The 12,110-nt window shown below is 34.5% G+C and overlaps 3 protein-coding genes across 3 annotated transcripts; 1 reads left to right on the top strand and 2 right to left on the bottom strand.

Annotated features, from left to right (window-relative positions):
- The first annotated feature begins 1,005 nt into the window (after window positions 1-1,005).
- Window positions 1,006-3,670, top strand: LOC114365839 (uncharacterized). The gene is made up of 3 exons (XM_028322523.1): window positions 1,006-1,201; window positions 2,577-2,772; window positions 3,441-3,670. The coding sequence occupies exons 1-2, from the start codon at window positions 1,006-1,008 to the stop codon at window positions 2,726-2,728; spliced, it is 348 nt and encodes a 115-aa protein (XP_028178324.1). The 3' UTR covers window positions 2,729-2,772; window positions 3,441-3,670.
- A 185-nt stretch (window positions 3,671-3,855) lies between these two features.
- LOC114365849 (uncharacterized) lies at window positions 3,856-6,410 on the bottom strand. The gene is made up of 7 exons (XM_028322537.1): window positions 6,332-6,410; window positions 5,992-6,194; window positions 5,924-5,925; window positions 5,762-5,834; window positions 5,253-5,454; window positions 4,628-4,780; window positions 3,856-3,952 (listed from the first exon to the last, which is right to left on the bottom strand). Exons 1-7 carry the CDS (start codon window positions 6,404-6,406, stop codon window positions 3,863-3,865), a joined length of 798 nt encoding a protein of 265 aa, XP_028178338.1. The 5' UTR covers window positions 6,407-6,410; the 3' UTR covers window positions 3,856-3,862.
- Window positions 6,411-8,669: 2,259 nt separating this feature from the next.
- LOC114365852 (MAPK regulated corepressor interacting protein 2) lies at window positions 8,670-11,846 on the bottom strand. The gene is made up of 5 exons (XM_028322546.1): window positions 11,722-11,846; window positions 11,545-11,629; window positions 11,071-11,180; window positions 10,693-10,749; window positions 8,670-10,443 (listed from the first exon to the last, which is right to left on the bottom strand). Exons 1-5 carry the CDS (start codon window positions 11,771-11,773, stop codon window positions 10,292-10,294), a joined length of 456 nt encoding a protein of 151 aa, XP_028178347.1. The 5' UTR covers window positions 11,774-11,846; the 3' UTR covers window positions 8,670-10,291.
- Window positions 11,847-12,110: the final 264 nt, after the last annotated feature.

Genomic DNA, 12,110 nt, shown 5'->3' with positions numbered 1-12,110 from the left:
ATTTAAGTTTACATGGCTATAACATTTATTATACTTAGTGAGTTAAGAAAATTTTACGATTCACAAATAGGAGCAGTGAAAAAGCTATGGAAAAATAAAATAGTTTTTGAGGTTATCCGGCACGTAAAACACGCTAAGGTGACAATGGAATCTGGTGCTCGGCTATATTGGTATAAAAAAATATTGTGTTATGTCTTCTAGACTTCTTTTTGGTATAATTAAAATATAAGACTTATCTAAAGGACTGACTATCGAAACTTATTTAATGTCATATTTTTATGTACCTACCTATAGGTACGTCAATAGTTTAAATTAGTCTAGTGTTGTTTTTGTTACGAAAATATTTTAATTACTTTAGGAGTAGCAAGTATTTTAGGTTTGTCTTACTTGAATAGATACCTACCTGATTTCTGTGAAATAATGTCTGATTTGTCCAACGTGTGTTTTATGATGGTCACCCTATTGCAACAATCATAGTCGAAATTTTAACAATTGAACGAGTTGCCAATTTGCCTTCGGCATTTCATAGGACAGCGAGCGTTTGTAAATTGACGACGCCATTTGTAAAATGAGGAATCATACGATTTGCCTGCGACATATCTACCACATTTACTGATTGTTACACAGCAGAATAATTTACTAGTTATTAAGAGCTCGGGCAGTATTATTGAGGATGATGTTCTTGAACGTGTAATTTATTGCGTTGCAAGGTCATTCTTATTTTCTACTACAGCTTCTTCATACAATAAAGGCTTATTACACGCGTCTTATTTTTCATCTATGTAAGTAGGTAAGTAAGGTAAGTACCTATAGATACACACGTTTTAAACTATACTATATTTGCATTTTAAATAACCAGCCAATAATAAATATCTACATTAAAAAAGAACGTAGATAAAAAGGTAGGTAGGGGAGAGGGGGGCAGCTTTGAACAATTTTCATACTTTATTAAATATCTTCCAAATTTGAACGATTTCATTAATTTTTTCTTCCTAGATAGAGGTCATGGTTATCACACAACAAAATAATNACTTCATCAAACTGGTCAGTGTTTTGCCCAAGCAAGTGCTGCAGCCTCTCCTGAACAGCAGCCAGGCGACGATGGTGTTCAGCAACATGCCAGGGCCTGATAGGCTCAGCATATGTGGGGGCAACGCTCTCAAGGAATTAGTATTCTTCGTACCACATAAGGGGAATACCGGTAAGGCACGTGCGTGGGAGTGTTAAGTATGTTCGTAGAACAAAGCATCTGTATTTACAGCGTTTAACTCAGTCAGTGTCTGAGGTATGGGAACGGCGCGGGAGGGGTGACATTGACATAATTATGACGTGACAGAGCATATAGATCTCTCGCTAACGTTTGACGTGCCGCTCCCAGACCTCAAGCACAGACTGAGTTAAATGCAGGTCTTTTATCAGGAAACTAGCTGACCCGGCGAACTTTGTTCCGCCTTAATGGCAATAAATAAGCACTTTTTTTATTTCGAACGGGATAAAAAGTCCTATGTCCTTCTCCTGGCTCTAAACTACCTCCCTGACAATTTTCAGCTAAATCGGTTCAGCCGTTCTTGAGTTATAAGTGGAGTAACTAACACGACTTTCTTTTATATATATAGATAAGGAAACATCACCTTTACCTACCTATTGCTTGGTCTGATATAAAAAAATGTATCGTTTGATTCAGTGAAACAGCTTTGCATCCAATGTGCTAAACAATAATATCAATGATAATGCAACATGCTGTAATACAATACATAAGTGACGTTGGTACAGGATGACCCTAGAAACACTACACCCCTTTATTGCCAACGGCAATGTAACGTAACACCATCTTCCTAGCATCGTGGTTTACACTTCGTAGATGATTCATCAGATGAGTATCTAGATTCTAGACTACCTAGGTACAGTGAGGATCACAGACACAGCTTCACCCTTATGTCTATAGAGAGAAGCTACTATTGAGCTTGGCAGTATGGTTAACTTCAGAAACAGTATTGCTAATATCAGATCGCGATTTTCACCTCTAAGCAAATATGCACAAGGTTTACCTACTTGTTTTATTTGATGATTTTGATGCACACAGTACAGTTAACCTCAACGTGTCTTGACGATAAACTGTGTGGATTGGGAAATCTTAGATTCTCACGAATTCGTAGTCATGTAGAGTGAACGATTTGTAGCAAATGCTAGTGCTTACTTTGGAATAGTTGCGATTAAGCGAATGAATTTGTTTGAGATCTATTGTTTATATTTTTTTACTAACGAAGAATTTAAGTTTGGTCGTTAGTTTCGACGATGTTATTTTATTATGAGGAGGCTTAATTCCGACATTTCGTCTTTTGCATAACAATTATCTCAAAAACATATTTTTTTTCACTGAAATAAGTAACATTGGTTAGGTACTTAAGCGTATAAGTACTTAAATCAATAGGCATAGTTTTATGATGAAGAGATAAGGTTAAATTTTAAAATAGCCGAGAAAATTTACGAGATGCCTTTTATTAAGATAAAGGCAGTTTCGTACCTGCCTATGTTCGTGCCTTAGAAAAGTGATGTACATTTTTCCTCATTTTCAGGGCTAGACGTCACAGCCCTGTGCTACGGAGGAGTGCTCCGCCTAGCCGCGTCGGTTGACAGAGCCCTGATGGCCGACCCTGAGCACCTGTCGTACTTGCTGGATGGCATGGAGTACGAGATCAGGAGGCTCCACAATCAGTACGTGAAGTAGAGATGAAGAAGGCAGCGGCGATGTGATGGCATCTCAGTACAAATGTAAGGATTTGCTTGGCTTCACAGATTAAAGAGTATGTTCAAGGTTTGCTTGACGTATTACGTATTATCTATTTCATCCGTATTCAAAAACACTACTATGAGGTCTCACACAGGGCCGCACAGGGCGACACATGAACCAATCACAGAGCTCTATACGACGCTGTGCGTTCGATTTGCTGCTTCACTTAAGCAAACATCTTTTAAAAACATGTTAAAGAAGTATAGAGAACCGGGCAACATGGAAAGCGGGAGGCCTATGTTCAGCAGTGGACGTCCTATGGCTGAGATGATGATGATGATAGAGAACCATTGAAATCATGACATTTTTATCCTATGTTTATATTTTTATGATGATATCTACTGAAAATGACAATATTTCTTTGCAAAGCGATAGTCATTGAATCTTAGATGTAAACATGATGATTATTTAGTAAGGTAGAGCTAGATATTACAGTCTACATAAGAGTCGAGTCTTAAATTGACCTTTATTTGAAAACTGTGCCACTACCTACTTTTTCAAAATCATGTACCTTAACAAGTCAGTCACGTACAACAATGAAAGTATCCTTTTCGAGTTTTAGCACAACTGAAATAATTTAGCAAATGTGACCTTCTGTGGCAAACGTTTTTCAGCAATGTGATAATAAATTCCTCACGTTTTGTTGCAGAAAATGGAGATAGTCAACAAACGCCGCCTCTTCTACAAATATCAAAAACACGTCTTTTTTCGGTCGAGCAACAGAAAATATCGTTACTTACTTATCTACATAGGTTTCCCCAATTAATTGAACGATTTAAAAGTCAGTAATTTATAAGACAATTGTTAAAATACTGGTTGTTGTTGTTTTAATGCCAATTTGTCTTTTTAGTTGTTTTCTATTAAAGTATAAAATATTAACTTCAATATTTTTATTAATCTATGTTACCTAATGAAAATCATCAAATCGAAAACGTAAAGTTATCGTTTTATTAAGTTAATAATACTTATATAACATTAACAAACTACGATATAATAAGTTACGCAATTCTAAATTACTTACATGCAAAACTCCTAAAATACGATAGGTTTCTAAAACTTAAGGTTCTAAAGTTATTTCGAAAAAGCTTCGCCTGGTGACAACTTTTCTATCTGGGCTTTGAGTCTCAAGTTTTCCAAGAAGAGAAGATTGCATTTTCTTATCTGAAATAGTAAAAAATAAACGATGTGTCAATGCAATCATTTTCTATTGTGAATAGAATTGATTGATATATCGGACTTATCGGGATACCTATTTCTAAGGTTGGCTTCAATGACTCACTTCATTCAAATCGAAATTTATGTTTCGTATCCTCTCGAGTAGGCCTCTTACATTAGATTTAATTACGTACCTATGTTGTAAGTGGAAAACTTTATGGGCTAACGGAAATTTGATAAAAATTATGTGTTTGTGAGTAACCCATTTCTTAACTGTTGTGGTGATATTAATCGGGTTTTAGTCCGAATATTAAATGGTGCATTATTATTTAATAGTATCTAGTCCGCGTGTTTAGACTTCAGCACTTTTGTCAGTAAAGTATCAATTGAAACATGTGGCTTCTTATGTCGTAGCCACTTAGGTACAATTAAAAAAAATGTTTTTATGTGCAGGTACTTACCTACTACCACAGATAATATAATACTAGTACCTATTTTGCAACAAAAAGTCTAGAAGTGCTGTTGACTGTACTAATCGCCCAGTTTCAGCTACCCATTTCCGGTCATGTCGTCTCGTTCTATCGCAAATAATTACCATAATTATTTTGATGAGAGCGAGAGAAAAAACGAAATGGGTGGCTGGAACTGTGGTCCACTGTACAAAGCGTTGTTAGAACTCACTTCGGCCAGCAACTGGGCATTAGGAGCCTCTCCCTCGGTCTCCAGGTATCGAGCGATGGTGGTGTCGAGCTGAAGCCTGGAGTGCTCGCACATGGCCATCACGCCTCGTACTGTCGCTTTCAGGTGCTTGATCTTCAGTTCGTATTTGTTCTTCTAAATAAAAACTTGATTATACTGATGCACTCGAGTATCTATCTATCCTTGAGGCTCGGTTTTCATCAAAGCAGAGAGAAACGGTTTGAATAACCAATCAGATTTCCAAACCGAAGCTGTGTGGAGAGGTAAAGCAGAAATAACCTGATTGGTTATTCAAAAATATCTCCTTTCCGCTTTAGTAGAATCCGAGCTTGAGGCTAATATCTATGTGGCGTTGCCAGCTATTCCCACGTGGTTTTGAAGGCTTTAATTCTAGATAACCCATCCCATTTTATCCCTGACTTGAAAGCCCCAATTTTATTTTAGATTGGACAGTCATTCCATATTAGAATTTTGCTGGAGAACTCTACATCCAAAGAATAAGAGCGATAAGCGTTGCGTTTGAGCGAGAACTCGGAGACATTTAACCCGGCGATATTTATACGTCTTACAATAATTAAACAAAGCTATAAAACAACAAACAGCATACTTGCGTCCGCTTCCTTCGGCTTAGATCCAAATACTTGTCCCCCACAGCGATGAGCGTGCGATGTGCCTGAGTTAGATGCGCGTAAGCATCTCTGACACGGCGGCGCAGGCGGCCCAGGGCTTCATCCCGCTCACCGACCGCCGCGCATCGATCGTGGTAGGATTGGAGTAAGGACTCGTAGCGCTTTGATAACTCTTCGTACCTATGAAACTATGTTTAGTTAGCAGTCCTTCTTCATGCGTGTCAGGTGGCTGGGGATCCTGGCTATTACAGGAGTTGCAGTGGGCGGGAGCAGTGGGTGGGAAAGAATGGTGGGATTGATCCCGTGCATACATCAATGTATGTAATCGTGGCTGAGGTTACGGACTTGAGCCAAAGTCTGGCCACTAAGCGATAGCTTGGTTGGTTCTAAGAGCATACACTACCCCTTATCCTTGATTAATAAAAGCAAATCTAAAAGCTAATGCAAAAAATCATATTGGAAATAGGTATTTTAGTTTTGTACTCACTGGTACTGAAGACAAACGATGCTAGTGGTAGACCAAGGTTCTGCTAAGTTGACGTGACTTCTTGGTTTTATCTCTGAAATATTCGTATTGACATGCATCTAATTTTTTACTGTAAGCATGAATGGAAGTGGAACTCTACAAAAGCATTCAGTTTAAGAAGACTCCTGCCAATAACTAAAAATTTCTAGAAGGTAATCGAATGTTTTAGGAGTAGGTATGTAGTAGGGTACTTGCCTGTTTTGGAACTCTTGGGCTCCTTCTCCGAGAAGTCGCTGTCCCACCAGTAAGCGTGGGAATGCGCATGAGTGGACTTGCATCGCAACATCTGATCTTCATACTTGCTGGTTTTGGCGAGGCTCCGTTGCAGTCCTTCTAGCAGTTGCCGAGCGTTTTGTAAACCGTTCACAAAGTTCTTTTCATGCTTTGGGGTGGACTGGGCAGAAAAGATTAAGTCACACGTTTAAGAAATTAACTGGCTAGGACGAGTTTCGCTTAGCTTACTAAAGAGGCATAAACTCGATTCAAATGAAATGGTTTAAGGTTTAAGCGGGAGCAGCTGAAAGTACTTACGGCAAAATTGTTGATCTCAACACATTTTATATTTTCTGGAGTAAAGAGACCGCTCGCCACTTCTTCAGCTTGCATTTCAGAAAACAATGTAGGTATAATATTGTGTAAATCTAAAGAAAAATTGAAAATTCATACAATCAGAATCGATTGTTTGTTTTGTTGATATAATAGCAAAGTTTAGATGATGGGTCATACGTCATCAACGTCTTTTAAATAAATTAATAAGAGACAATATTTTTATACAGAGGTTTGACTAAAAATGTTAGGAATTTATAAATGAAAGTGGTTGCATTCTTTGTCAGACGGTTTATTCAACTACAACAAAAAGCATAACTTTTTATAACTAAATCAGTCTAAAAATATTCTCCTGCCATATCACTACTATGGCTCAAATATTCCATCTAAAAGGATAAAAACTATACTACATTTGTGCATTTATTGCTTATTGCATAATAAGATTGCTTCGCACAGATCACCTGTTTTGTACATTAATTGTGATGCTTATTTCAGAACATTTGAAATTACACCTTATGGGAATAAATACAAGGTAGTTTTTAACAACAAATGAGCTAGGTACAGTTATCCGCAATATAATGTACAAGCCAAGTGAAATAATTTATGACAGATTGTCATGTAATAAATAATACCAATATTCCAAAGATTAAGATTGAGGAGAACGAGAATTTGGATGTAGGTAAGAATACATACTACTTGATAGGATCAGAATTGAATCAAACGTCTTTCATCCTTCTATTGCTACGCAGAGGGGAACCATTTTTATCTGTAATTTTTTATTACTATTCCATTTCGGAATCTTCATGAAATCAAAATGAATTAACGATTTTGCATCTAGCTATTTCAATTCCACAAAAATGCACTCGGTACCTAAAGCAACGAAGTTATCACAATCGTGAAATCAGGGTGAGTTTAGTAGCTTACCTTAGTGGGTAGTAGGTACAGTCGAGTATTGGCAGTACTGTTTCAAAATATTGTAGCACAGTAGCGTAGTCAATACTGCGCTACCGCAACATGTTTATGAACAGTTTATAAGATTACATTTCATTGATGTTTGAGTTTGTATTGAAATATATCGTTAAAAGGGTANACCGCAACATGTTTATGAACAGTTTATAAGATTACATTTCATTGATGTTTGAGTTTGTATTGAAATATATCGTTAAAAGGCTAATAAATAATATAATATTTTAAAACATTGGCACTGCCATATATTTATGAACCCGACTGTACCTATAAAGCGTATTTTTTGTTTCTGTAAGAAACAGGCTGAAGAACGTTTCTAATTCCGATCTTATACCCTACAAATTTTGTACAATCGACCAAATTCGATATAAAAAGTAAGATGTAGGAACAGAATAACGAGAGGACAGTATCGCAAGGTAAGGACAATTTAACGATCTAGTTAACACCAATTTTCCTTTTAAACAAGCATAAAATAGAGGTGAAAGGTCCAAATAAGTCTTAATCAACTAGCAAACAACGGAATAGCTCTAACTGGTAACTTGAACTGAATAGTTCATATTACCAGTCAGTCAGTGCTATCAAAAATGTGACTTCCTAATATATTTTGTATAGCAACAGGAATCTATGAAGTTAATTAATTTTTCGACAGCTCAACTTTGTATTTATTGATTTCAAATCAAATGTTACAATTAATTTGCAAAAAGATTTGTGCTAAATTAATGTATTTTTATTTTTAGAGAAATTGTTTACGAAGTCAACTAACTAGACTGATTTCACTGAGAACATGCAGATTTATTTGGACTGAACACCGAATTATACTTGTTTAAATGAATTTACATACTTATTACACATGATTACACTTGATGTAGAATTTCCTGGAAGACATTGTTCAGCTTGCAAACGAAGCCCGTAGAAACAATATGCATCAACATGATATAACAACAATATTCAGTAACGATCACAATAATTGTATAAGCTTTCACGAACATCAAGCACTTATTAACCAATGATTTTGTAACGTTTAACAATCTGTTTGTATAGTGAGTACGCAGAGTACAATAAAAATAAAATATGAAATAATCTATAAGACAAGAGCCTATAAGTATAACAACGTCAATAACATGCACAATCATAAGTTGAATCAATATTTTTTTGTTATAAAAGCTACCATAAAATCTTACTTTAAAATTTGGTTGATTATAAATATTTCAATGATTTAGGTACAAATAGCATCAATCACATGAAGAAATGATAGCAATAGGTATTATTTGATAACATTTCTCGTAAAACTTCAACAATCTTCGTTGCCAAGTGGTAAAAATATAAATAAATATTTAATATTTTATTTGAACACAANGATCACTATAGTGAAATTGCACATGATTTTAATTGGCTAACAGTTCATTATAACAAATGGACTAAAATGACGGCATATTTATCGATTTGGCAACAGCGAATCATTATTACATACGATATTGAAGTCTATCTTATCTATGATAGGCCATTTTGATGTTACCTAGGAAATAGGCTGTCTAATTTTGCTCTGCTGGGTCAGCATTGAAAATTATTTATTATCATCGTTAAATACAAGACAATAAGGTTACTAATTGTACTGTCGCCAGCAGATCTACAGTTATAATAGATTTTGAAGACATTTCATGAGAAAATTGATGGTGTCAATATATTCATGCAGTTAATGAAATTATGATACATGTTTAATATAAAATTTATAGTAACCATCTTAGCAAATGTGTATTTTCTGTATAAAACGATATAAAATACATATTGATATTAATTAATATGGTAGCTTTAGTAATATTTATACATAATTTTAATTTATATACCACCGATTTATTAAGAGCAGATCATAGTAAAATTATTTCGATGTCCTGCTTTTTATATTCTTTTAAAATACATATTTTATAAATAAATAGTAAATAAAATATTTGTAAAATGGGATAAAAGTAAGGTCGATCTGTAATTGATTCTTTTATATTTTGCGGAGAATTTAAAATTTAATTAAAATTGTGTTCTGTAAATTACGATTTGAATTATAAAGTATTTAGGTATGTAACAAAATTCGAACTCATTCTCAGGGTCAAGTCCTGACTGGTTTAAACATTACCCAGCGTCGTTTTATAATTGTCTATGAATCTTTTACTATTTTAAAATGGCTAACATAGGATTAACAATATTAATACAATAAATCTGTTTGTAGATCAAGGAAATTTTACAGGTTTAGGAATTTAATAATTTTATAACTTTTTTAATGTATAGGATGCTGTTCTCTTTGGTATATTTCTTTGCTTCATATACATTTTAACCAGTAACAAATGTATCAACAAAATTTTATAAAATTTGATCAACGTAACAATCTTAAAGAATATTGGTTCGCTGTAACATATTTCAAGTTGCAAAAGGAAATTGAGCGTTTGGAAATTTTCACTTACGATATGAAATATCTATTGAGATCCACAATCAACTGTAGATTACTAAATTTTGTAATCTTTTCTTACTAACTACATGTTTATAAGATTTCAAATGACAGCAAAAATAAAGCAAAGAAAATATCTACTGGTAAAAACTTTTAAAAATAAACATCTATTTGATAACAGATTTTTAAAGTAAAGCAATAAACATACAAAAAACGATCTAGATTATATTTTCTTCATATTTGAAGAATATTCGGTACATTGTTAACTCAGATATTATTTAGTATTATCAATGAGTTTCTTGTTGTACTTAATATTTTTTTAATGAGTTTCCTTTGAAAATGAAAAGAAATGCCAGCACTTCTTAACCAGAGTATAAAAATGTATAAAAACCACAATTGAAAGTATTACATAAAATTGTAGTTGTAATACTTTTCTTGATGTGCATTGCAGTAATTTAATTAATTATAAAATTCAGTAAACTTCAGATGATTGTGACTTACGCTACCGACAACTCTTGTGTCCCTGTGAGTGTGCCATCGGAGACTCAGAGTGAGTTTGTGATGTTCTGGAAGAGTCGCTTGCCCCACCATGTCTCCAGGTCGAAGGGCTTGAAGTCCCGCAGGACAGCGCTGGGTGCATCGTCTTGGTAGTACAGGTTGGAGGGCGGTGCGGGTGACGAGCTGCCTGATCCTGACCCTAGAATTAATGCAAACAGTGTATTTAAACAAATGAAAATATTTACTGCCAGATCAAGTTAGTACAAAACAAAAGACAGACCTCAACACTAGGCATTGCCTGTCTTGTGGAGGTTCTAGGTCAGATTTAGAAAAATTGCCCTCTTTGTGACAGATTTAATCTTTTAAAATATGCTTAATTTAGTAGAATCAAAAATCAGTTATTTCTAGAATCTAATTTAATAATGTAAGCAGGTATTTATTTACTTACCAATTGTACTAGTTGGTGTTGTAGGCTCACTTTCGCCATATGCTGTTTGTGTCCAAGCTAAAATTAACAATTAAGTAAGTGTATTAGTAATATGTAATCAAATCAGAAACACAACCAAGGCTACAGGTCAGAATTTAAAACAGGAAAATAATGCATGAACATCAGTTCATGCATTACTGCATTGAGCATTGAGTGATCACACTCATTGATTTTTCATACATACATAAAATAAGATGGAAATCTAAGCATATTGACATAATTCAATATTGTCATATTTCAGGCAACTCCAGAAAGTAGCCCGTAATGAAATACACTGACAATCATTAATTTGTATCAACAACATATAAAATATTATGATTTTTTAGCAAAAATACTTACTTTCACTTATAAATCTAATGATTTCTTCATGCTGTGGTGTGATCACATGATGTTGTATTCTCTGGTGAACTGTTTTTTTGCCGTTGGAATGGAACACTGGTTTGGGCATGCTGAAAAAGTAAATATGCAATAAGAAATCACATATTATTTTGAATTTACCAATAGTATTGTATAATATTATTTTTACATTTGATGTAAATTCTCCCACCATAATTTCAGATCAATGGAGGTTTGCCCCAGGTCAGTTACATCACTTCCTCTCAAATTTTAATGGTTTGTTTATCATTTAATGTTATTACCTTAAAGATCAATCAAAGCAATATGCAATACCCATGGTTCAGATAGGGTGGCAGTGTTATAATCCTCCTTGGTTACAAACAAGAAGGCGCCCCGGTTAGAGGTTATGTAAAAACACTGATGAAATTATTAAAACATCCCGCATTGCATCATACAGTTAGTTGTAGCAATACATACTTGACAATCTCGCCATTGTCGGACTCCGAAGACTTCCTGCTATGATCCTTGCGGCTGTCCAGTCTTTCTAGATTCTGTGAGAGACCTGAAAGTGAGGATCACGAAGATATCATTTCACGCTCTCACAACATTATCACATTGTAATTATGTCACAGTCGAGCAAATTAAACACTTTACCTCGTCGAGTTTTAGCGACAATCTTGCTAGGTCCTTTTGAGACAGTATACATTTTATAATTTCGCTCAGAAATTAAAAAAATAAACGTAAAAGTCACACACGGAAGAGACCAGCCTGAAACTGAGGGTTGCCAGAACTACAAAAAATATTTTCTACTAAATACTTACAATGGTAGTTATTTTAAGAAAAACATTGTGGACATCGAGAAGAAATTGATTTCATTTGTTAAATCGACAGTGATTACTTTTGAACTCGTATATTTTTTCGAGATTAATCGTCTACCAATTATTTTCAACAAATTGCTAATTGACTAAATAACAAAACAGATTCGATTATGATTCAATATTGTTTTATTGAGTCATATAAATTCATTAATACAAAAGTACGTT

This window comes from Ostrinia furnacalis, unplaced genomic scaffold (assembly GCF_004193835.3).
Source record: "Ostrinia furnacalis isolate ACB-3 unplaced genomic scaffold, ASM419383v2 OfSCF7664, whole genome shotgun sequence".
Classification (NCBI taxonomy): domain Eukaryota; kingdom Metazoa; phylum Arthropoda; class Insecta; order Lepidoptera; family Crambidae; genus Ostrinia; species Ostrinia furnacalis.
This window is presented reverse-complemented; position numbering and strand designations above follow the sequence as displayed.